At 35.7% G+C, this 25,911-nt stretch overlaps 1 protein-coding gene across 1 annotated transcript in view; it reads right to left on the bottom strand.

The window, feature by feature from the left end:
• The window catches only part of ANKRD13C (ankyrin repeat domain 13C), a 90,477-nt gene that overhangs the window by 59,234 nt on the left and 5,332 nt on the right, over window positions 1-25,911 (bottom strand). The window contains exon 2 of the mRNA XM_047084353.1: window positions 7,080-7,121. Within this exon, the coding sequence (XP_046940309.1) occupies window positions 7,080-7,121 (42 nt within the window). The remainder of the gene's footprint in view (window positions 1-7,079; window positions 7,122-25,911) is intronic.

The following is a 25,911-nucleotide window of genomic DNA, read 5'->3' as shown; positions in this document are numbered from 1 at the left end:
GATACTACTTCACACCTGTCAGAATGGCTAAAATTAACAACACAGGAGACAACGGATGTTGACGAGGATGTGGAAAACAGGGAACCCTGCTACACTGTAGGTGAGAATGCAAATTGGTGCAGCCACTGTGGAAAACAATATGGAGTTTCCTCAAAAAGTTAAAACTAGAACTACCCTATGATCCAGCAATTGCAAGACTAGATATTTACTCAAAGGATACAAAAATACTAATTCAAAGGTATACATGCACATCAATGTTTATAGCAGCATTATCAATAACCAAATTCTGGAAAAAAACCCAAATGTCCATCGACTGATAAATGGATAAAGGAGATGTGGTGTATAATTATGTGTATGTATATACACACACACACACAATGGGAATATTAGTCATCAGAAAGAATTTAATCTTGCCATTTGCCATGATAGGGATAGAGCCAGAGACTATTACGATAAATGACATAAGTCAGTCAGAGAAAGACAAATACCATATGATTTCACTCATATGTGGAATTTAAGAAACAAAAGAGATGAACAATAGGGGGAAAACAAGAGAGAGGCAAATCACAAAACAGACTCTCAACCAAGGAGAACAAACTGAGGGTTACTGGACAGTGGGATAGGTTAAATGGGTGATGGGTATTGAGGAGGGCAGTTGCTCTGATGAGCACTGGGTATTGTATGTAAGTGATAAACCACTAAATTCTATACCTGAAACAAATATTACACTGTATGTTAACGAGAATAAATAAAAACTTGGAAAAAACTAAAAAGAAAGAATTTTTTTCAGTTAAAAAGAATTTTATAAATAAATAAACAAGTAAGTAAGTAAAATGGATTCTCCCTTCAAGAAACCTACCATCAAGTTTTATGCAAATAAGTGTGTATGTGTGTACATATAAAGAAGTTAGAGGAACATAAACATTCATAAAGAACTATGAACTTGTACAACTATTTCATGATAAACTTTTGAATGAAAACAAAAATATAGCATAGTACTGTATATAGTGATTTAACTTCATTAAAAACAAACTAATCCCCTCTGTTATATAAAAAAGAAGGAAGATGTGCAAGGATACCCACTAGGCTATTTTTTTTAAGCTTATTTATGTATTTTGAGAGAAAGTGTGTGTGTATGGGAGGGTCAAGGAGAGAGAGAGAGAGAGAGAGAGACGTCCATTCTCACCACTGTTGTTTAACATAGTGTTAGAAGTCCTAGCCTCAGCAATCAGACAACAAAATGAAGTAAAAGGCATCTAAACTGGCAAAGGAGAAGTCAAACTTTCACTTTTCACAGATGACATGATACACTACATGGAAAACCTGAAAGACTCCACCAAAACACTGGTAGAACAGATACATGAATTTAGCAAAGTTTCAGGATATAAAATCAATGTACAGAAATTGGTTGCATTTCTACATACCAATAATAAAGCAACAGAAAGAGACATCAAGGAATCAATCCCATTTACAATTACACCAAGAAACATAAAATACCTAGGAATAAACCTAAGCAAAGAGGTAAAAGATCTATATGCTGAAAACTATAGTAAGTTTATGAAAGAAATTGAAGAAGACACAAAGAAATGGAAAAACATTCCATGCTCATGGATCGGAAGAACAAATATTGTTAAAATGTCAACACTTCCCAATCTATACATACATTCAATGCAATCCCAATCAAAATTACACCAGCATTCTTCTCAAAGCTAGAACAAATAATCCTGAAATTTGTATGGAACCACAAAGGATTCTGAACAGGCAAAGTGATGTTGAAAAAGAAAACCAAAGTGGGAGGCATCACTAAATCCCAAACTTTAGCCTCTACTCCAAAGCTGTAATCAAGACAGTATGGTATCGGCACAAAAACAGACACACAGACCAATGGAATAGAAGAGAGAACCCACAACTAGACCCACAAATGTATGGCCAACTAATCTTTGACAAAGCAGGAAAGAGTATCCGATGGAAAAAAGACAGTCTCTTTAGCAAATGGTGTCGGGAGAATTGGACAGCAACATGTAGGAATGAAACTGGACCACTTTCTTACACCATACACAAAAGTAAACTCAAAATGGATGAAAGGCCTAAATGTGAGACAGGAAACCATCAAAACCCTAGAGAGAAAACAGGCAACAATCTCTTTGACCTTGGCCGCAGCAACTTCTTACTTGACAGGTCTCTGACAGCAAGTGAAATAAAAGCAAAAATGAACTATTGGCACTTCATCAAGATAAAAAGCTTCTACACAGCAAAGGAAAGAAATTAACAAAACTAAAAGTCAACCAACAGAATAGGAGAAGGTATTTGCAAATGACCTATCAGATAAAGGGTTAGTGTCAAAACTTACCAAACTCAAAACCTGAAAAACAAATAATCCAGTGAAGAAATGGGCAGAAGACATGAATAGACACTTTTCCAAAGAAGATACCCAGATGGCTAACAGACACATGAAAAGAGAGAGGCTCAACATCCCGCGTCACCAGGGAAATACAATCAAAACCACATTGAGATCCATCTCACACCAGTCAGAGTGGCTAAAATTAACGACTCAGGAAACAACAGATGATGGTGAGGATGTGGAGAAATGGGAACCCTCTTGCACTGTTGGTAGGAATGCAAACTGATGTGGCCACTCTGGAAAACAACGTGGAGATTCCTCAAAAAATTAAAATAGAATTACCCTATCAGCCAGCAATAGCACTACTAGAATTTATCCAAAGGATACAGGAGTGATTCATAGGGGCACATGAACCCCAATGTTTATATATAGCAGTGCCATCAATAATGGCCAAATTATGGAAAGAGCCAAATGTCCATAAACTGATGAATGGGCAAAGAAGATGTGGTATATTTATACAATGAAATAGTACTCAGCAATGTAAAAGAATGAAACCTTGCCATTTGCAACAACGTGGATGGAACTGGATGGTATTATGCTAAGTGAAATAAACCAGTCAGAAAAAGAGAGATATTGTATGTTTTCATTTATATGTGGAATTTGAGAAACTTAGCAGAAGACCATAGGGGAAGGGAAGAAAAACAAATTACAGAGAGGGAGGCAAACCATAACATACTTCTAAAGACAGAGAACTAATAGTTGATGGGGGAGGGAGCTTGGGGGAGAAGGGAAAATGGGAAATGGGTATTGAGGAGGGCATTTGTTGGGATGAGCATTGGGTGTTGTATGTAAGTGATGAATCACAGGAATCTACTCCTGAAGCCAAAACTACACTATATACACTGTATGTTAGCCAACATGACAATAAATTATTTAAGAAAATGTATAAATGCAACAAAGAAGCTGGGCCTTAAGGAATATGGATAAAATGAAATTATGAGGAACAGAAATCACATATAAATAAGCAAGATTTATAAAGGTAATAAAATACAAAGAGAGAGAATAAGATAAATAGGACAGTGCAAACAAAAGAGAACATCCAGACACACTCTTATGAGAGTGAGAAATTATAATAACCCTAGAGTTATTTCAGACAAAAAATTTAAAACTGCAGATCCAAAAGAATGAATTAAAAGTTGAAGCAACTGATCTGAAGAACCTTTCTATGATGTCTAACCAAAAGGATAAGAAAAGATTTCTTTTCTATTTCTTCTTCTAAAGATTCCCGAAACCTTCTTTAAGTATGATGTTCTTTCCATTTCAGTTCAAATCTATAGTTGAACAACTTCCCAGCCTCAAAGGCCAACATGGTCAATAGACCCAGAAATACAGAAAAAAATCAGATTTCAATGGTGAAAAGAACAGTTATTAAGTTAAGATGAATGACAGAAGTAAATAAAAGTGCAAAAGTCCTGGGGTACTTCTCTTTAAATCAATCAACAAATATTGTTTGGGTACCCTGAGTATTTTTACTGTGTTTACAAATAAGTATACAAACAGCAAGTGCTCCTTCAACAATGAATCAGTAAAGGTACAGTACATTTCTCTCTAAAGAAGAAGATGAAATGGAGTGGCATAGACTGAACAATGGTACCATGCAAAATTAAATTACAGAATTAATAAGGTAGATTTTTACATATATATATATGTATATACATGTGTGTATATACATATATATGTATATACATGTGTGTATATACATATATATGTATATATATATATATATATATTTTTTTTTTTTTTTTAAGTTTATTTATCTTAAGAGAGACAGAGACAATGAGAGTTGGAGAGGGCAGGGCAGAGCGACAGGGAGGCAGAGAATCCCAAGCCGGTTCTGTACCATCAGTACAGAGCCTGACACCGGACTTGAACTCACAAAACCATGAGATCATGACCTGAGTGAAACCAAGAGTTGGACTTAACCAACTGAACCACCCAGGCACCCTTATATATTTTTTTTAACGTCTATTTTTGAGAGAGAGAGAGAGAGAGAGAGAGAATGAGTGGGGGAGGGCAGAGAGAGTGGGCGACAGAGGATCCAAAGCGGGTGCTGTGCTGACAGCAGACAGCCTGATGTGGGGCTCAAAGTCATGAACCATGAGATCATGACCCGAGCTGAAGTCAGATGCTTAACCAAGTGAGCCACCCAGGCACCCCAATAAGGTAGATGTTTTATCTTCCACTACACATTTCAATAACACTACTGTGTAATCAAATTTCAAAAATGTTTAAAGGTCATAAAGAAAAAAGCAAAAAAGAATATACAAATAAAAAAACGTAAATGGGGGGTGCCTGGGTGGCTCAGGCAGTTAAGCATCTGACTTTGGCTCAGGTCATGATCACACAGCTCATGAGTTCGAGCTCTGCGTCAGGCTCTGTGCTGACAGCTCAGAGCCTGGAGCCTGCTTTGGATTCTGTGTCTCTGTCTCTCTCTACCCCTCCCCCACTCATGCTCTGTCTCTCTTTCTCTCAAAAATAAATAAACATTAAAAAAATTGTTTTAATGTAAAATGGATCAGTATTATTAATGGTTGGACCTACCTTATATGAAAAGGACTCAGAAAAAGCAAATATTGACATCATGTGCAGATCCTGAATCACTTAACCAAATGTTTCCCCAAAATACCTTCCACCGAACTCTAATCTCTCAGGATACATGTGGAAAAAAATCAGATAACTTTGGGGAATAATGACTCTATATCCAACACCTGCCCCAACTCAGAAGGTCACAGTGCATATAAGCGTATCAAAGTTCTAAGAAAGTCCATAATAAAGAAAACTGCTTAATAGTTATTAAACCCACTATTTTCCAAATCGATTTGACCTGGAAATATTATTTTCCCCTAAATATTATTAGTATGCCATAAAACTAATGTTCTGTGAAACATAATTTAGACATGCTAATATAAACCTATGATAGGGGCACCTGGGTGGTTCAGTCGGTTGAGCGTCCGACTTTGGCTCTGGTCATGATCTCGCAATTTGAGAGTTCAAGCCCCCTGTCGGGCTCTGTACTGACAGCTCAGAGCCTAGAGCCTGCTTCCGATTCTGTGTCTCCCTCTCTCTCTGCCCCTTCCCCGCTCATGCTCTGTCTCTCAAAAATGAATAAATGTCAACAACAAAAAAAATTTAAACCTATGATAAAGCATAACAATACCATTTCTGTTTCTCTTTCAATACTATAAAAAATTTCAAACATACAGAAAAACAGATGATCTCAATGAACATTTAAATACTCTCTACCTAGGTTCAATAGTTGTTAACATTTTATCATATTTGCTTTGTCTCCTCTTAGTGTTATAAATATTATATCTATAATTTACATATACATAAAGAACAGCAGACACACCAGAAGAGATAGACAGATGGGAGGTAAGTAGGTAGACAGACAGAGTGGGGCGAGAATGGCTGAGTTCCCAAATGATCTGTTACTTCTCTTCCTGAGACATAGGTAGTCCCCATTTCTTGAGTTTCTACAATATGTAGCCTCTTAATAAATCTCTCTTAACTTTGAAGTTACTCGTATTTCTTGCAAGAAGGTAAAAAAAAAAGCATAAAATAAATTTAAAAATGAAAACAAAATACGAGTCACCAATTTATACAGAATTAAAGTCAATATTAAATTATCCTACAGATCATGTGCTTAGGCATATAAACTTAAAAACCAAACTGACAAAAAAATTTTGTTTTTCAACAAAGCAAGTACTGATAACACCCCTGGGACCTGCATACATTCAGATCAAATGTTTACACTAACTGTATTATACTTTGTATCAATAATAGTTGTCCCAAAATGATACTTCTAGGTTATCAGAAAGAAAAAATGTTAACAAAAATTCATTAGCCTGTTTAAAAATTTAAGATTATGTTTTTAAAAGGTTTTTATCAAACACATCTAAAATTTAAAAATCCAGCACTCAAAATGTTACTAATCTGAAATCCTCACTCTCCAGGATTATTGGGAAGCCAGATAACAAAGATTTTATCACTTCTGGGAATAACCTTAAAAAGTAAATATTTCAGGGGCGCCTGGCTGGCTCAGTTGGTTAAGCGTCTGACTTCAGCTCAGGTCATAATCTCACCGTTCGTGAGTTCAAGCCCCCCCATCAGGCTCTGTGCTGACAGCTCAGGCCCAGAGCCTGTTTCTGATTCTGTGTCTCCCCTTTCTCTCTGACCCTATCCTGCTCACACTATGTCTTACTCTCTCTCAAAGTAAATCTTTTAAATCATCTATGAAGTTTTTGTTTTAAAGAATAAGTAAATATTAAAATTTTACAAACATCTTACAAAAGGTATAGACTTCTGCGTTTAGATATATAAAACAGTCCATATTAAAGAATCTTATAAAACTCTCTGAATATTAAAAGTATTATAAAAGTTAATATATCTTAATATTTGGAAATTATAAATACTTCCTTGATAAAATAACCAAATAAGAAAAAACACACAGTTTCAAAAAGCATAAAGTTAGTACAGGATTTCCACTAACTCTTGAGGTGAACACAGAAAATGAGAAAATGTTATTATTTTTAATATATTGATTCTTAACTCAATTAGCAAATAAAATAATCAGGTTAATTTTGAAAAACTCAAAAGACAAAATTCATTTTAAAAAGCTTTAACTAAATGTGAAAATACATGAATGAAGTTAAACATAAGAAAGGAAATATTTACTAACCTTTATTTCCTAACATCACAGCAAGGTGTAAAGGAGTGTTTCCTAAAATTAAAAAAAAATTAAATTAGTGTAAAAACATAGAAAATTGTTATTTAAAAGTGGTTTTAGCTCCTTCAGAAATTTCACTGACAGATTTAAGTAAAATGTGACTGCAAAATGATCCTGTTTATATGGCAAATTCAAAGTCAGAGGATGCCATGATTTCTAAACACAATGTATTCTAAACCAACCCCCACCAAAAAAAAAGGATACCCAGTTTGCTTTTGAGATTTCTTCTCCCAAGAGATTTCACAGATTCCTTTCCTGCTAATTTATCTATCATATCATTCTTTGTTCATTCAGCAAATAATTTAAATACCTACTATATACTCATCTTTGGGGACAGATATCAAAAATACCCAATCCCTCAAGTCATTCAGAAGTCTTCTGTTAGAGACTGATAGGAAAATAAATAATTGCTATTATTTATTAGAATAAAAGAGAGTATAGCATGATAATGGAATAAAGAACAGAGCTCCTAATTTTGTCTGTGCAAACAATTAACTATTAAAGAGGGACCATGTTGAAATAAGTCTTGAATGGGTTAAAAATTTATAGGCAAATAAAGCAACTCACTATTATACTGTGTTAAAAACAATTTAAAAATTAAAAACAATTCCCCCAAATTACATTCAAATGCAAGAACAGTTCATACTTCGCAAACAACAAAAACAACAAAAAATGTTTATGGCCAGTGGGGGTAAAGAGAATAGTAAATAATGAAATTGGTAAGATAAGCAAAAGGCTACATTATGAAGTTTGAATATATCCTTTTAGTTGATGTTATACAACGACTAATTTAATTTCAAAATGATACCCTAAGCCACACTAGTAGCCTAAAAACCTCTTGATTATAAAAGAAAGAAAACCTATAGTAATATTTGCAAATAAAGTTACTAAATAAAATTTGTGTATACTAATTTTCAGATTCAGTATTAGCATTTTTACAGAAGGCACCACATGAACAATTTTTGCCTATAAAATGAGCTGCACACTTATCAAGAAATCATATACAGCATAAAACAAGATTTAACTACTTGTTCTAAAAACCTTATATATGATCTAAGGCACCTGGGTGGCTCAGTAGGTTAGGTGTCTGACTCTTGATTTTGGCTCAGGTCATGATCTCATAGTAATGAGATGGAGCACCAGGGATGGGCTCCACACTGGGTGTGGAACCTGCCTGAGATTCTCTCTCCTACTCCCTCTGCCCCTCCCCTGCTTGACCATCATGCACGCACACATGTGCTCTCTCTCTATCCAAAAGAAAAAATCTTTCTTATTTATTTTGAGAGACAGAGAGAACACACACACACACACAAGCAGGGGAGAGGCAGAGGACAGAGAGTGAGAGGGAACCCTAAGCAGGCTCCGTGCTGCCAGCACGGAGCCCAATGCAGGGCCCAATCCTACAAACCAGGAGATCATGACCTGAGCCAAAATCAAAAGTTGGATGTTCAACCGAGTGAGCCACCCAGGCGCCCCCCCAAAAAATTTTAAAACCTTGTATATGATCTATCCCATTCTCTTAGTTTGACAAAACCTGTACAGATGGTTAAGACACAGACACACACAGACACACACACACACAATCTTTTGCTGAATAAAAGCACAGTGGAATAAGAACTGTCTGTAAAGATAGCCAGATAGTATTTTGCGCAAAATTTAGAAGTTTAATAAATTCTCTGTAAGTAATTTTACAAAACAAAAACCTGGACTACAGTAAATTTCTTAGTCTTCATTATTAGGAACAACAACAACAAAAAGACAGATTTGGGGACATAATTCACATTATATTTTCCCAAAATAAAATTTCCACTAGCAACTAGGCAATCTACTCCCCAGTTTTCATACTTCATAACTAATTTTACTTGAGATATGGAAACCTCTATAATACACGTTGGTTTTTTTTTTTTTAAGTTTATTTACTTATTTCAAAAGAGAGTGAGTCAGGGAGGGGCAGAGAGAAGGAGAGAGAATCCCAAGCAGGCTCTGTCTGCACTGTCAGAACAGAGCCCAATGTGGGGCTTGAACCAAACAACCATGGGATCACAACCTGAGCCGAAGTCGGATGCCCAACCTACTGAGCCACCCAGGTGCCCCACATTGTTAATAATCATACACTGAAGCATGTCCCCAGATAAGAAGTTTTGCTCACAACGCTATTTAAGAAGTAAACTTTATGAGTTGCCAAGTTACTGGCATAGGCTATTTTCCAAAAAAACAAACCAGTTCTCCAAAAATTCCAGACCTTTTAGGGAGCTAGCAATCTTCTTTTATGCTATTATCTAGTCCTATGAGGTTTTATTTTTATCTTATTGAGTCAATATTCATTTAGATTTACTTACCATTTTTGCTGCTCTTCATTCCTTCCTTCATCTCCAACCTTCCATTAGAATTTTTCTTCTACTCAAAACATATCCTTCAGGATTACCTTTAGTGATAGTTTGATAAGTGATTTCCCTCAGGTTTTTGTTTGTAAATGTGTATTCAACTTCAATCTTAAAAGGATATTATACTGAGTATATAATTATTGATTGGATGCTATTTTTTCCTCACATTCTACGTGGTCTTATGGTTTCCTTTTTTGTTGAGAAGCCAGCCATAGAACTTTCTACTGCTCCTTTGAAAGTAATGTGACATTTCTGGCTGCACTTATGTGTATGTTTTGTTTTGTTTTTCAAATTAATCAGCCTTTTCACTCCAGTGTGGATTCCTTTGTTTATTCTACTTGGGTTGGACTTGTTGAATACCTGAATCTGTGTCTTTCACAAACTTTGTAAAATTCTTAGCAAGTATCTTTCCAAATATTGCTTTAGTTCCATTTCCTCTCTTCTCTCTTGGGGTTCAATTAATGTAAAACTTCTTACCCTTTCTATTTAAAAAAAAAAAATTTTAATGTTTCTATTTATTTTTGAGACAGAGAGAGACAGAGCATGAGCAGGGGAGGGGCAGAGAGAGGGGGAGACACAGAATCCGAAGCAGGCTCCAGGCTCTGAGCTGTCAGTACAGAGCCCGACGGGAGACTCAAACCCACGAACTGTGAGATCATGATCTGAGCCGAAGTCAGATGCTCAACTGACTGAGCCACCCAGGCACCCCTTACCCTTTCTATTTTTTTAAAAACTTCTTTCCCTTTCCATTTTTCATTAAAGATATTTTCTTCTAACCTATTTCCAACATCGCGAATTCTTTTTCAGGGTCTAAAACTGTTAGTAAGCCTATTTATATAGTTTTAAATTCCAGTTATTATATTTTTCCATTTGAGAATTTTTATTTAGCTCATTTTCTTTCTTTTTTAATTTTTTTATTGTTTATGTTTGAGAGAGAGAGAAAGAGAGCAAGCAGGAACGGGCAGAAAGAGAGGGAGACACAGAATCGGAAGCAGGCTCCAGGCTCTGAGTTCTCAGGACAGAGCCTGATGCAGGGCTAGAACTCACAGACCGCGAGATCATGACCTGAGCTGTAGTCAGCCACCCAACCAACTGAGCCACCCAGGCGCCGCTGGCTCACTTTCAAATATGTGATTTCAATTTTTATAGTTTCCAGTTCTCTGCTAAAATATTCAAACTGATCTCTTATCCCCCAAGAACATAATAAATGTTGTTATTTAAAGCATCTAATAATACTTACAATAAATGAAGTTCTGATGGGCTTCTTTTAATTCCTCCCCCCGAAACCCCAGTTTTCATCATGTTGTTCAGTTTCCTTATGTTGGTCATCTTTAATTATAAATGATTTTAATTTTTTATTTTTTTATTTTAGAGACACCATGAGTGGGAGAGAGGGGCAGAGAGAAACAGAGACAGAGACAGAGAGAGAGAGAGAGAGAGAGAGAGAGCGAGCATCCTAAGAGGGCTCCACACTCAGCATGGAGCCCAACGCAGGCATTGATCCCACAAGCTTGGGATCATGACCTGAGCTGAAATCAAGAGTTTGAAGCTCAACCAACTGAGCCACCCAGGCATCTCTAATAATATCCTGGATATAGTATTTAATGAGCTCTCTCTGTAAAAATTTGAAGCATAAGAAACAAACCACCCAGATACTCTCATTTGCTTTTCACATGTGGCCAGAACTACTAGACTTCATTAATCCAGGGACTGACATTTTTTCTGGCCCTCATAATGACACAAAGTTGTGCTTCAGCCTCCATCAGAGTTGATTTACTTTCAGTTCACCCTTACTCCTAAGGTGCAGTTCTTCAAGTTACATGCTAAAAGAGCAGAGTACTAAAGAGATATTCACACTTAGTAGGCACTGGCCTCCACTGCTTGTCCTCTTACCTCAGTGAGGCCATCAAAAGTGCTGCTCAGCCTCTTAACTACTTCTTTTGGCTCTACAAAAGCTACTGGGGCAAAATAACCTAAAATGGGAGGCTTAAATCTTTGGATTTCCATCTTCTGCCAGAACTTGGCCCAGTAATTACTTCCTACCTTGTTAGATTTCCAATAACCTTAAGTTAAATATTTGATTCTTATTTGTTTCTAAGGAAGACTAATTCTAATCTAGTCCATCATTACTAGAGGCAGAAATGATACTTCAATTTTATTTCTTAACTTTTCTCCATATCTGTAATACTATGCCTTCTATTCTTTGGTACTATTAATGCATAAAAATGAGATAATTTTATGAGCACTAATGATCATAACTTCAATCAAAATATAATTATTCTTAGTACTTTTAAATCATTCTTATCTCAAGTTCAATTTTATCAGTAACTAATCTTTCCATTCATAATCTTTGCCATTGACTCAGCCATAAATTTTCCATTTTTTCCAATTTCCTTTAGATGTGCCTGTAAAAGTCTTTTCCCTTCCTTTTAGTAGATGCCATAGCTACTATTTTTAGACCCAGCTAGAATACTATTTCAGGGAAAGGCACAATTCCCACCTGGGACTGACTGACTTTCTTTTCTTTCTTTTCTTTTCTTTCTTTCTTTCTTTCTTTCTTTCTTTCTTTCTTTCTTTCCTAGAAAATTATTTTCTGCATTTTTATTTTGGTGCTAGAACTGGCTGGGAAGACTGTCTTTTGCTGCTGGAACCACAATGTTTTAAGGTGGTTCTCATATTCTCTACCACCTCAGTTACTGGTTCTAAATCAGGGACAATTTTATGCCAAGGGAACAGTTGGCAATGTCTGGCACATTTCTTGTCAAAACTGAGGAGTGAGGGTGCTAATGGCATCTAGAAAGTAGAGGCCAAGGATACTGCTAAATACCTTACAATGCACTGGACAATTTCATCCCACAAATAATTCTCTGGCACAAAATGTCAAGAGCAGAGGCTAAAAAACTGAAACAGATAAAACCCAACTGCAAAAGGAAAAAAATGGAGCTTTACCTAATAGCAAAGCTAAGAGATTATTAGAAAAAGAAAAAAAATGTTAAAAAGTCCTCACAACACTGCAGGAGATCCGGATACATACAAACCCAAGATTAGCTCTTTCTCTATCACTTTCAGTTATACGAATCAATAAACACCTTTGGGCTTAATCTAGTTTGCAGTGAGTTTCACTTGCAATGGCAAAAACCATTACTAATACAATAAAAGAATATAAAGCCTTATTTGCCATAATCACAGTTTGGGAAATTTCTATTTTTTAAAAGTGCTTTTGCTTTTTATTCTGTCTTTATCTGGGCTTTTAAAATGGGGGGCGCCTGGGTGGCTCAGTCAGTTGAGCATTCGACTTTGGCTCAGGTCATGATATCGTGGTTTATGAGTTCAAGCCCCATGTTGGGCTCTTGTGCTGACGTCTCAGAGCCTGGAGCTGCTTCAGATTCTGTGTCTCCCTCTCTCACTCACACTCTGTCTCTCTGTCTCTCAAAAATAAAAACACATTAAAAAATAAATAAATAAAATGGCATTTATTTTCTGCAGTAACACAGAATATAGACAGATTTTAAATTCTATTTGCAGTAAAATTTACACCTTTTTAGAAAATACTTTTAAACTTAACATTTATCTAACAGTCAAAAAATAAACCATACATTTGATTCCCTTTTACAAAAAATGAAGAAATTAATGCTTTTATTTCTCATCTCCATTTTTGTTTCACTAATTTAATCAATAGTTATAAACCTTTTTCTTACCCTTTATAGAATATATGTCTTAAATTTTGAAGCAAAAGATTTTTTTTTTTTTTTTTGGAAATTTGCTGTCAAGATTGTAATCATATTTACTATGATTATTAGATTTCATCTATGGTACATTTAAGTGGTTTCAATGTTCACTATCAACGCTTTTCTGACACAACTCCTTTCTTGGGTTAATCATGTAAATTCATCTCTTATGATTTGGGATATTTCTTTGAATAATACTTTTCAGGAATGATAGCATGGTGGTTAATCTATTTTCTAGAATGTTATTGTTGCTTTCACAAATGAATACCTGACTAGAAAGAATTCTACAGTTAGAGGATGTCACAGCAAGTATGATCTAATATTGCAGAGGTCTGAGGCCAAACTGATATTCATTTGTTCAATAGCAATCTGTGCTCTTTACTTATATATGTATAGAATTCTTCATTAAAATTTAAAATATCACCAAGATATACAGAATCTCTTTTCATTAATTTTCTATGAGTTGTAACTTTGGAGTCTGAACCAATTTTAGATCAAAAAATATTTTTCTTCTTTACTTATAGCTTTGAGTATTGCCTCTGTTCTAGTTATTCTGTTTTATTATCTGAAAATACATATTACTCATCAAATGAAATCTATAGAGGTATAACTCTGTATTTATAACTTATCCCTCATTAATTTTTCTTTTTCCTATACAGTCTGTTTTCAAATTATTTTTTTTTTACATCATTCATTTAATTTTCTATACTGTCAAGCCTTTACTTAACAGTATCTTCAGGATACTTTGATGACACTTCTTTTAAATGAGTATTTTTCAAAGACTATCAAATGACTTTTTTTTCCTGCTCATCCATCCTGGAATGAAGATTTATTCAAATCTAGTATGGGAAAAGACAATCAGACTTCCCCCATTTTCCTCTCAGTTCATTCAAAAAATGAACCAAAGTAAAAAAACCCTTTCTAAACTCTGAAGCTAAAAGAACAAGCTGATATCTAAGCATTTTCCTGTGACACTCTATTCTAATACTCTAGATAAAATGAAGAGTATCAGATAGTTGAGAGACAGAGGAGTTGTTACATAGAAATGAAAGATAAAAATAACAGTGCAAGACATATTCCTAAAACTATAAAATATCGATGAAAGGAATTAAATAATACCTAAATAAGCAGAAAGACATCCTGAAGTCATGGATTTAAATACTGGTAAAATAACAATACTCCCCAAATTGGTCTATAATTTTAAAACGATCTCCATCAAAATCCCAACTGGCTTTTTTGAAGAAACTGACAAGCTGATCCTAAAGTTCATATAAAAATTCAGAGTACCCAGAATATATAAAACAATCTTGAGAAAGAACATCAAAATTGGAAGGCTTACAAATTTCAAAACTTACTACAAAACCACAGTAACCAAAACAGTATGTACTTGCATAAAGACACTCCTAAATATCAACAGATCAATCATACCATACACAAAAATTAATTCAAAATAGATCATGGACAGGCGGCACCTGGGTGTCAGTCAGTTAAGCGTCCGACTCATGATTTAGGCTGAGGTCATGATCTCATGGTTCATTAGTTTGAGCACTATGTAGGGCTCCACAAGACAGCACAAAGCCTGCTTAGGATTCTCTTTCTCCTTCTCTCTCTGCCCCTCCCCTGCATGCATTTCTCTGTCTCTCTCTCTCTTTCAAAAATAAATTTAGGGGCACCTGGGTGGCTCAGTTGGTTAAGCGTCCAACTCTTGGTTTTGGCTCAGGTCATGATCTCCTGGTTAGTGAGTTTGAGCCCCACGTTGAGTTCTGTGTTGACAGCAAGGAGCCTGCTTGGTATTCTGTCTGTCTCTCTCTCTCTCTCTCTCTGCCTCTCCTCTACTCACTCTCTCTCTCTCTCCCAAAAATAAATAAATAAACATTTTTTAAAATTAATTAAAAAAAATAGATCATGGACCTAACTATAAGAGCTAAAACTATTAAAACCCTTGGAAAACAAAACAAAACAAAGGAGTAAATCTTTGTGACCTTGAATTAGGTAATGACTTCTCAGATACATCAAAAGCACAGCACAAAAGCAAAAATAAATTGGCTTTCATCAAAATTAAAATGTTTTTTGCTCCAAAGAATGGCATCAAGAAAGTGAAAAGAGAACCTAGGGAGGAAAATATTTTGCAAATTATAAGTTTGATAGTATCCAGATATATAAAGAACTCTTACAACTAAATAATTAAAAAACCCCAATTTAAAAACAGGAAAGGATCTGAATAGCTGTTTCTCTAAAGAAGATACACAAATGGCCAATAAGCACATGAAAAGATGTTCAAAATCATTAGCCATTAAAATGAGATACAACTTTACATTCACTAGGATGGTTATAATCAAAAAGACATAACACAAGTATTGGCAAGGAGGAGAAATTGAAATAAATCCTCATACAAAGTAAAATACTTTGAAAAAGTTACCACATGGCCCAGCCAAAGGTATATATCCAAGAAAATGAAAACATGTTCACACAAAAACTTCCATACAAATGTTGATAGCGGTGTTATTCATAATAGTCAAAAAGTAGAAACAACTCAAATGCCCATTAACTATAAATAAAATGAGGTACATCTATGCAATGGAATATTATTTGGCAACAGAAAGGAGTAAAGTTCTGATACATGCTATAACATGGATGAACCTTGAAAACAATGTGCTAAGTGAAAGAAGCCAGTCATAAAGACCATATATTGTGATTCCATTTATATGAAATGTCTATAATAATCAAATCTATAGAGAATGCAGATTAGTGGCTATCTAGGGCTGAGGCAAATGGGGGGGGGGGAGGAGGAAGTAAAAGGTCAGGAGTACAGGACTTCTTCTTAGGGAATGAAAATGTTCTCAAATTGTGGTGATGGCTACAGAACTTTGAATGCAACAAAAACCATTTAACTGTATAATTTAAATGGTTCAAATGTATGGTATGTGAATAATATTACAATATGCTGCTTAAAAATAAATAGAAGATAAATGGGGGATAAGTAAGGTTGCTAGAATTGCAGCAAATATTTATTCATGTCCCTAACGATTTTAAAAGCAAAGTCTTCCTTACAAAAGCCTTTGTACTGGACATTTAATTTTACCTAAAGAATCATCACCCAGGTATGTCGCCTGACTAAAATAAGCTTACTTGCCCACTTGCTTCTTCGATGTGAATATTTCTAAGATACTAGAAATAGCTTTATTATTTTTCTACTGCTATAATCCTAAGGATAGCAATAAATGAAGGCAAAAAGAAGGGGTAGGCTTATTGCAGGGCACAAACTTGCCATCTGTTTCCCATATAGATACATTCTCATCCTCTAATTCAGGCATACGACATAAATAAAGTTTTATTAGAATATAACCACCTGCTGACTGTTTATGAATTGTTGATAGCTACTCTCTTTTAAATTAAAAAAAATTTAATATAATTTATTATCAAGTTATTGTCAATGTATACATACACCGTATACAGTGTGCTCTTGGCTTCAGGAGTAGATTCCCGTGGTTCATCGCTTACGTACAACACCCAGTGCTCATCCCAACAAGTTCCCTCCTCAATGTCCATCACCCATTTTCTCCTCTCCCTCACCCCCCTCCATCAACCCTCAGTTTGTTCTCTGTATTTAAAGTTTATTTATTTTTTTTTTTAATTTTTTTTTTCAACGTTTATTTATTTTTGGGACAGAGAGAGACAGAGCATGAACGGGGGAGGGGCAGAGAGAGAGGGAGACACAGAATCGGAAACAGGCTCCAGGCTCTGAGCCGTCAGCACAGAGCCCGACGCGGGGCTCGAACTCACGGACCGCAAGATCGTGACCTGGCTGAAGTCGGACGCTTAACCGACTGCGCCACCCAGGCGCCCCTGTTCTCTGTATTTAAGAATCTCTTCTGATTTGCCTCCCTCTCTGTTTGAAACTATTTTTTCCCCTTCCCTTACCCCATGGTCTTCTGCTAAGTTTTTCAAATTCCACATATGAGTGAAAACATACGATATCTATCTTTCTCTGACTTATTTCATGTAGCATAATACCCTCCAGTTCCATCCATGTTGTTGCAAATGGCAAGATTTCATTCTTTCTCATTGTTGATGGCTACTTTCACACAACAGATGGTAAGGCCTGCAAGCCTATATTTACTATCTTGCACTTTTAAAAAAAAAATTTTAATGGAAGTATAGTTCACACACAATGTTTCAGGTATATAACAGAGTGATTCAACAACTGTATAACTATCTTGCCCTTTAATTATGTATGCAGACCCCTACTCTGATCAGCAAGGGTTTCATGTCATATTGCATTGCTTCCAGGATAGAACACCTGTCAGTCAATATAATTTCTATATATAATCACATATTACTATTATTAAAATTTTTTCTCATAATCTAGTTTACTTGATTCTAGAGTCATTATTATATTTTAATGTAAATTAGAAGTTCAAAGGTTCTGTTATTTTTCCCAACATTTTACCCAGAGATAAAATCCATTCATCTTCACTTAAGATTTACTGAGCATTACTATGTTCTAGACATAGTGCTAGATATTAAAGAGTCAACCACTAGGATTAGAAATAATTCTTGTACTCAAGGAGCTTATGTTAACAAAAGAGAGCAGAAAAACAGAAAATGAGACAAAACAGATTATGGTAGGTGTTCAGAAAAATAACAAAGAGCTAAGACAAAAATTAATAAAGGGATACATAACTTTCTGATTCTCTAATCAGATAATGTTTAAAATGAGATCTTAAAGAGGAGTAGAAACTAAGAAATCAAAGAATAAGAAGAAAAGCATTACAGTCAGAGACCAGGAATAACCTAGCATATTCAAGGAACTAAAAGAAAACAAGTATTGCCAGAAAAGAAAAAAAAGACACATTTGTACAAAAGATTATATCAGAGAAGCAGGCAAGGGCCAGATCATGTGAGGCTCTATAACTATGGTAAGAAATATGAACTTACTTTTTAGTGGAGAAGGCACTAAAGAATCTTGAACAGGGACATGACATGATAAAAATGACATTCCAAGATCACTCTTGTGAAGGAAGGGGGACATGGGACCAGATATGAGTCCAGTGTAGCATTCCAAGGGAAAAAAAATAAAAATTGTGTTCAAAATGGTGGCAATGGAGACAGAAAGTAGAATGATGCAAAATAACCTGTTAATTAGATATGCGTGGATAGGAGGAGGAGGTGAGACAAAGAATGATCCCAATAATTGAGGCTTGAGCAACCAGATAATTAATGATGTGATTTAATAAAGGACTGGATGGCCAGGTAGGAGGGGATAAGGTGGAAAATAATAATAGTAACATTTTGACAAATGAATTTTGAAGTATCTCTGAGATTCCCAAGTAGAGATAATTATAAACTATGGGAACTCCAAGAAGTCTAGATTGGAGGTATATGCAAATTTGACAGTAAAAAAAGAGACATTTAAAATCAAACATAGAAATTTGTGAATATCCACTTTTGCCCTAATAGTATAAAAGGTAATAATAGTTATCTTTCTTCACTTCTCTATCTTCCAGGAGAAAAAAAAAAAGGACCATGTTCTAAATGGTGACAAGAAGAAAACAAGGCACTGATAACACCAGTTGCTGTTAAGAAGGGTAACTGAGTGGGTAAAGATGAGTGGGAGGCAAACTATTTTTACAATGTATCTTTTACATCTTTTTATAATTTTGTAGCATGTGAATGTAATAACTATTCAAAAAACTACACAAATTAAGGAGAACTTACCAGAGTCTAGACAGAGCACCTAGGTAAAGAAAGCAGGCCTTTATGCACCTACATTATTACTCTATTTTCTTAAGCTTTCAAGGAAAATAAAGGTGAAAGGGCAAAAGCATCAGTACCTACTGATGCTTACAAATTAAAATTACTGTAACAAGTTTAAATTAATCACATTTTTAGAAGATTTATGAACTAGAAATGACTTTGCATTCAACTATCCAATCCCTCTCATTTTATAGGTAAGTACATAATCAGAAATAATATATTCTAATTAAAGATACCAAACATCATGCTTTGACTTCAATATTTTAAAAGCAAATCATCATCATTTTTTCATCATACTCCTTCTCTAGCCAACACTGGATTTGCTTTATTGGCCAAGTATGCCATGAAACTAAGTGCTCAAATGTCCTAGTTAAGCTTCATCGACTATCCCTTCAGTTTTCTAAGACCTCAACCTGCTGCTTAAGCTAATTTGTTACATAAAAGATACTAAAACTTAAAATAACCTTCTGCCAATTTTCCACAATGTAGTTTTTAAATCTGAAATCAGATGCTGTGGTTCTAACTTGGTAAATAAACTGAATTCTGTTCTGTCAAATGAATAAAAAATATTCCAGTAACATTAAGACCACTGCAGTGCTAAAGTATGCAAATTATCAACCAAAAGGCTAGATTTACAGGGCATCTATTGTATGTGCCCAGTACTGTACTATATATACTTCATAAACCTTATCTTATTACCCCAATACCCTGTGAGACAAATATTATTCCTATTTTGCAGGTAAGAAGAATAAAGCTAACAGTAGTTAATTTCCTAAAATTATATATCTAGAAATTGTATGAGTCATGACTCTGAAATCTGTATGTTAATTTTTTACTAAATGAACAGTTTTCAAACTTTTTGTCTCAAGATCCCATTTATACTCTTAAAGATCTTGGGGCACCTGGGTGGCTCAGTCAGTTAAGCATCCTACTCTTGATTTCAGTTCAGGTGATGGTGTCATGGTTCGTGAGTTCAAGCCCTGCATCGGGCTCTGCACTGACACTGTGGATCTTGCTTGGGGTTCTCTCTCTTTCCCTCTCTCTGCCCCTCCCTTGCTCGCTCACTCTCTCTCAAAATAAATAACTTAAAATGAAATCTTATTAAAAAAAAGAATTATTAAAGATCTTTTTTTTTAAAAAGATCTTTTATGTGGATTATTTATATGGACAAAACTATCGATATTTACCATATTAGAAATTAAAATTAAATGTAGAATTTTATTAATTTTAAAATTACAATCACTCTATTACAAACTAATAAAATTTTTTATGAGGAAAATAATTGCATTTTCCAAAACAAAACAAAAAATAAATGACAGGAATAGTGCTATTTTAAACTCTTTAATTAGGGGCGCCTGGGTGGCGCAGTCGGTTAGGCGTCCGACTTCAGCCAGGTCACGATCTCGCGGTCCGTGAGTTCGAGCCCCGCGTCGGGCTCTGGGCTGATGGCTCAGAGCCTGGAGCCTGTTTCCGATTCTGTGTCTCCCTCTCTCTCTGCCCCTCCCCCGTTCATGCTCTGTCTCTCTCTGTCGCAAAAATAAATAAACGTTGAAAAAAAAAAATTTTAAACTCTTTAATTAAAAATTAAAATCAATTTCTTTAATGTCTGGCCTAATAGAAGACACTAGATTTTTATAAGTATTTCTGCATTCAATAATGTGTAAATTTTGCTTTGGTCTGAAGAAAACCTACATTCAGAAGCTATGCGGTTGAAAAAAAGGAGGGGTATTTTAATAGCCTTTTTAAATAATTGGAGGTGCTCTTTGCTACTATACCAAAACTCAGTGGTCATTTCTTTTTTTTTTTTTTTTTAATATTTATTTATTTTTGAGATAGAGAGACAGAGCAAGAGCAGGGGAGGGACAGAGAGATAGGGAGACACAGAATCCAAAACAGGCTCCAGGCTCTGAGCTGTCAGCACAGAGCCCAATGCGGGCCTCAAACTCACAAACTGTGAGATCATGACCTAAGCCAAAGTCGGATGCTTTACCAACTAAGCCACCCAGACACCCCAGTAAGTAGTCATGTCTTAAAGGTTATCTGCAATGTGAAATCTAAAACTGTACCAATAAACTTTTTGCATTGAGTTATACTGAAACCCATTGGTTTCTCTTGTACTTTAAATGGATCTTTTACATGATTTTGAAACATCATGCTCTGATCATCTGAAAAATACCAGTTGATTGAGTTACGCAGATCTTCCAAATATCAACATATTTCATTATACAAAGAAAAAAAATCAAAATACCATCAATCCAACCAAAAAAGTCTTGGATCCTGGAAAACTGTCAAAGTGACAAAGACAAGTTTCCCAAATTGTAATTTTTGATCCAAAGTCTGAATTTCTTCATTGGCAATAAATACTACCAATTGTCTTCTGTGAAGTCATTCACTTTCCAGAAAAATGTCTGCCAAGTATCTAAATTGGAAAAACCATAGTTTGTCTGGAAGCTGTTCTTTCAAGTAAAAATGGTGTTCTATGACAAAAGCTGCTAGTTTGGCTTACAACTCAAAGAACTATACAAATGTTTTCCCTTATTTTCTCTTCAGTATGCAGAAGAGCATCATGAAAAATCTGTATTATGTCACAAAGAATATCAAAAAGATATGTACTCAAGATTAAGACTTGATTAATCATTTCTACAGCTTCAACAAAGACATTAAGTGAAACTGGCTTTTTTTTTTTTTTTAACTCGAATATGTGGCATACGCATTATGTGACTACACAGTAAATACCAGCAAGTTTGGTCTTTGATTCATACTCAGGTTCTGATAACTTTACCCACCACTGCTTTTGTGACATCAGCAAAAGTGTCAGCACAGTGAAAAAGGCAAGCAATGACTTTGTATTATTACAAAAATAGTTTTGATTTCACCCGCTCCCTAATTAGGGAGAAAACAGGAAGCTCCAGCTTCTAGACACCTTCAAATCCCATCCGAGCAAGCATTAAAAAGGGAGAATTCCTGTATTTTCTCTCATAAACAGTACTATACTACGAAAACTCACACACACATAATATTAGACTCCAAACCAGGTCTACTTTTTCCTTATTTCCACAGCTACCCCTAGTTACAATAGCATGTTAAATTGACCCTTGCCCATCCAAGCTTTGCTTCATATAGCAGCAGATGGAGCCTTTTAAAATCAGATTGTGTTACTTCTCTGCTCAAAATCCTCACTTCCTATTTACTCAGAATAAAAGCCAAAATCCTTTTGGTCTACAAAAGCTCCACAGGCTTAACCCCCTCTACTACCTCTCAAGTCTCCTATTTCCTACCACTCTCCCCTGTACCAGTCACAGTTGGCCTTCCTTCTACCCCTTTGAACATGGGGCTTTTATGTTTGTTATTCTCGATCTGAAACTGTTCTGCCAGATATCTGCTCCCTAATTTTCTTTAGGTACTGCTGCAACCCCTGCACCTAAAATACTGTCACATAGTAGGAGCTCAGTATGTATCTGTTAAATGAAGGAAAGAACGAACAAAGAGAAGAAAAAATAAATAATTATAAAGAATCATTAGAATGGTGCTAAAATCAGGGCACCTGGGTGGCTCAGTTGGTTGGGCATCCAACTTCAGCTCAGGTCATGATCTCACAGCTTGTGAGTTCGAGCCCCGTGTCAGGCTCTGTGCTGACAGCTCAGAGCCTGAAGCCTGCTTCAATTCTGTGTTTCCCTATCTCTCTGCCCCTGCCCTGCTTGTGCTCTCTGTCTCTCATAAATGAATAAACGTTAAAAATTAAAAAAAAAAAAAAAGAATGGTGTTAAAATCTGTTTTTAACTTTCCAAAAAGCATTCAATCACAGAACAATACAGGTTTCCACATGATTCTCTATGAAAGCCAATCAAAGGATATATGTGCTAAAGAGGATATTCAACACAGCATATAGGTGGTTTTACAGAATTCAGTACAGTACTGAGTAAGAGAGCACATGCACTAACATGCCTGATAAATACTTACAGCCAAGAATCAAAACACACTACACCAGTAGATCAAAGATGACTTCTATGAGAGTCAAATAAACCTAACCCTTTAGAAGACTGACAGTATAAATTCAAGTATCAGATAAAAACCTCAACTGAAGTACTATCTAAACCTCAGGAACAAGAATGTCTTCTGCTGGAAGACACTTAACATGAAAACCGAGAGTAAGATATTGGTATCAATGGGTATTACTATTAAATGAGCCTTCAGAGTTAAAAACAGTTTCAAATGCAGTCTCCCATTCAAGACTACAGTACCCCACCCAAGGGGTAGATATTATTGTATCTTCTTATTTCAGTAGTCAAGCAAATAGAATTTCACAAAAACCTCTTTGTAGAGAAGTGTGGCCTCAAACTAAGATCTAATTCCAAATATAGAGATGGCCTCCTAGTTTTGCAGATCATCTTTGAGGTTTCAACAAGAGTGACAGGCTCAAGAACAGATGAAATTCAACCAAACCATACAGTTAAACCTAATATATCCTGATAACAAACACCATTCATAATCTTCAAACAGAAAGAAGACCTTTTTTCTTTTTCCTACCCTCAGCAATATCAGTCTTGCTTAATAAAACTAAGGTTCCATCTGTCCCCCAATGAAATAAATAGTATATGAACAGGAACATGTTGTTTGACTACCCAGCCCTCACTCAATTTTTGAAGAACTATGTTCATTTTCTAGAATCCAAAGCATCCTGACAATTATATTATACTCCACATTAGATTTCTATGACTTAAGAATGACATTAACTTGGGACAGACTGCCTAGAATTCAATTCTTCAAGGACTCCTCCAGAATTCTCCTGCCTTATTGAGGATGCAAAGGACACAACATGAAATAACTGCTCATTTCTGCTTCCTTTTTTTTTTTGCCAAAGCTGAAAGGTCAGGGATTCCTGCGCCTATTATAGTTCAGTACAGGAAAGGGGAGAAGAGGACTCGTTCTACCCTCTTATGAGGTAGCTCTGCAGATGTGTTCACGTAACAATTCTAAGTGTCAAGTCACATTCTAATACTTATAACAATGCCATCAACAAACATAGCCATTTAACCCAAGGACAGTCCTACTCTGTTGGGAGATGCATACGGGGGAAGAGAGGTAAGAGGAAGGTCATATTCACATAGACATGAAGATCAACTGAATCAACCCTGACACATCAGTGAAATGACAGATTTCACTGCCAATCCACCTTCATGCCAAGTGAAGGTACATGACGCTTTAATGGATTATCTTGGGCCTCCAAAAAGTACTTCACTTTTTTTTTCTAGGAGACACTGAGGTCTGCCTTTCAAAAACAAAGTCCAGAAAACACCACAAAACACAGGAGAAAAATACAAAGTTATTGCTGTTCTTTTAAAGATGTGCCAGCATTTTAACCTTCCTGGCTAAAACTGTTCATCTAACACTTAATTCTAAAATTTTTTTGAAAGCAAAGTGTAGCTTTATAGTCACCTCTTCTCAAACAGACATAAAATGCAGTATTTTCTTGCATCACCCATCATAAAGATTTTAGTGACAAAAACAGAGAAAATAATATCAAAATGAAATTTAAAGATTTATATAGAATAAGCCAAAACAAACATACCATACAGGCATCAAATTATCCTATTGCCTCAATTCCCAAACATATGTTTTTAATCTTTCTGATGTTTTAAAATCCCTGTCTGATGAATAGACACTTCTCCAAAGACATCCAGATGGCCAACCGACACATGAAAAAATGCTCAACGTCACTCATCATCAGGGAAATACAAATCAAAACCACAGTGAGATACCACCTCACACCTGTCACAATGGCTAACATTAACAACTCAGGTAACAACAGATGTTGGCGAGGATGAGGATGCGGACAAAGAGGATCTCTTTTGCATTGCTGGTGGGAATGCAAGCTGGTGCAGCCACTCTGGAAAACAGTATGGAGGTTCCTCAAAAAGCTAAAAGTAGAACTACCCTACAACCCAGCAATTGCACTACTAGGCATTTATCCATGGGATACAGGTGTGCTGTTTCAAAGGGACACATGCACCTCCATGTTTATAGCAGCACTAATCAACAATCTTTCAACTATCAACTACTTTCCAAAGTATGGAAAGAACCCAAATGTCCATCGATGGATGAATGGATAAAGAAGTGGTATATATATACAATGGAGTATTACTCGGCAATCAGAAAGAATGAAATGCTGCCATTTGCAACTACGTGGATGGAACTGGAGGGTATTATGCTAAGTGAAATTAGTCAGAGAAAGACAAAAATCATATGACTTTATTCATATGAGGACTTTAAGAGACAAAACAGATGAACATAAGGGAAGGGAAACAAAAATAATATAAAAACAGGGAGGGGGACAAAACAGAAGAGACTCATTAATATGGAGAACAAACAGAGGGTTACTGGAGGGGTTGTGGGAGGGGGGATGGGCTAAATGGATAAGGGGTTTTAAGGAATCTACTCCTGAAATCATTGTTTCACTATATGCTAATTTGGATGTAAATTTTAAAAAATAAAAAATTAAATTAAAAAAAAAGAAGTAAAAATATAAATAAATAAAATCCCTGTCTGAAGAAATCCGCCAGCCACTGGGCAGAGAGGTTACACATGTTAACCATTTCATTCATTACCATTCCCTTGAGTTTCCAGCATTGGCAGCAATACTCCCAGTTGAGATTTAACTTACATTTGAAATCTCCAATCACTGTGTGTAATAGCTACACAAAGATTACATTACAACTCATTAAAAATGAAAATTAAGGGGCGCCTGGGTGGCTCAGTCGGTTGAGCGGCTGACTTCGGCTCAGGTCATGATCTCGCGGTCCGTGAGTTTGAGCCCCGCGTCGGGCTCTTGCTGACAGCTCGGAGCCTGGAGCCTGTTTCAGATTCTGTGTCTCCCTCTCTCTGACCCTCCCCAATTCATGCTCTGTCTCTGTCTCA

Source organism: Lynx rufus, unplaced genomic scaffold, assembly GCF_022079265.1.
Source record: "Lynx rufus isolate CCGP_SWC_20201006 ecotype Redwood Valley unplaced genomic scaffold, mLynRuf1.p SCAF_2, whole genome shotgun sequence".
Lineage (NCBI taxonomy): Eukaryota > Metazoa > Chordata > Mammalia > Carnivora > Felidae > Lynx > Lynx rufus.
The sequence above is the reverse complement of the archived record's forward strand: the minus strand, read 5'-3'. Positions and strand labels throughout refer to the sequence as shown.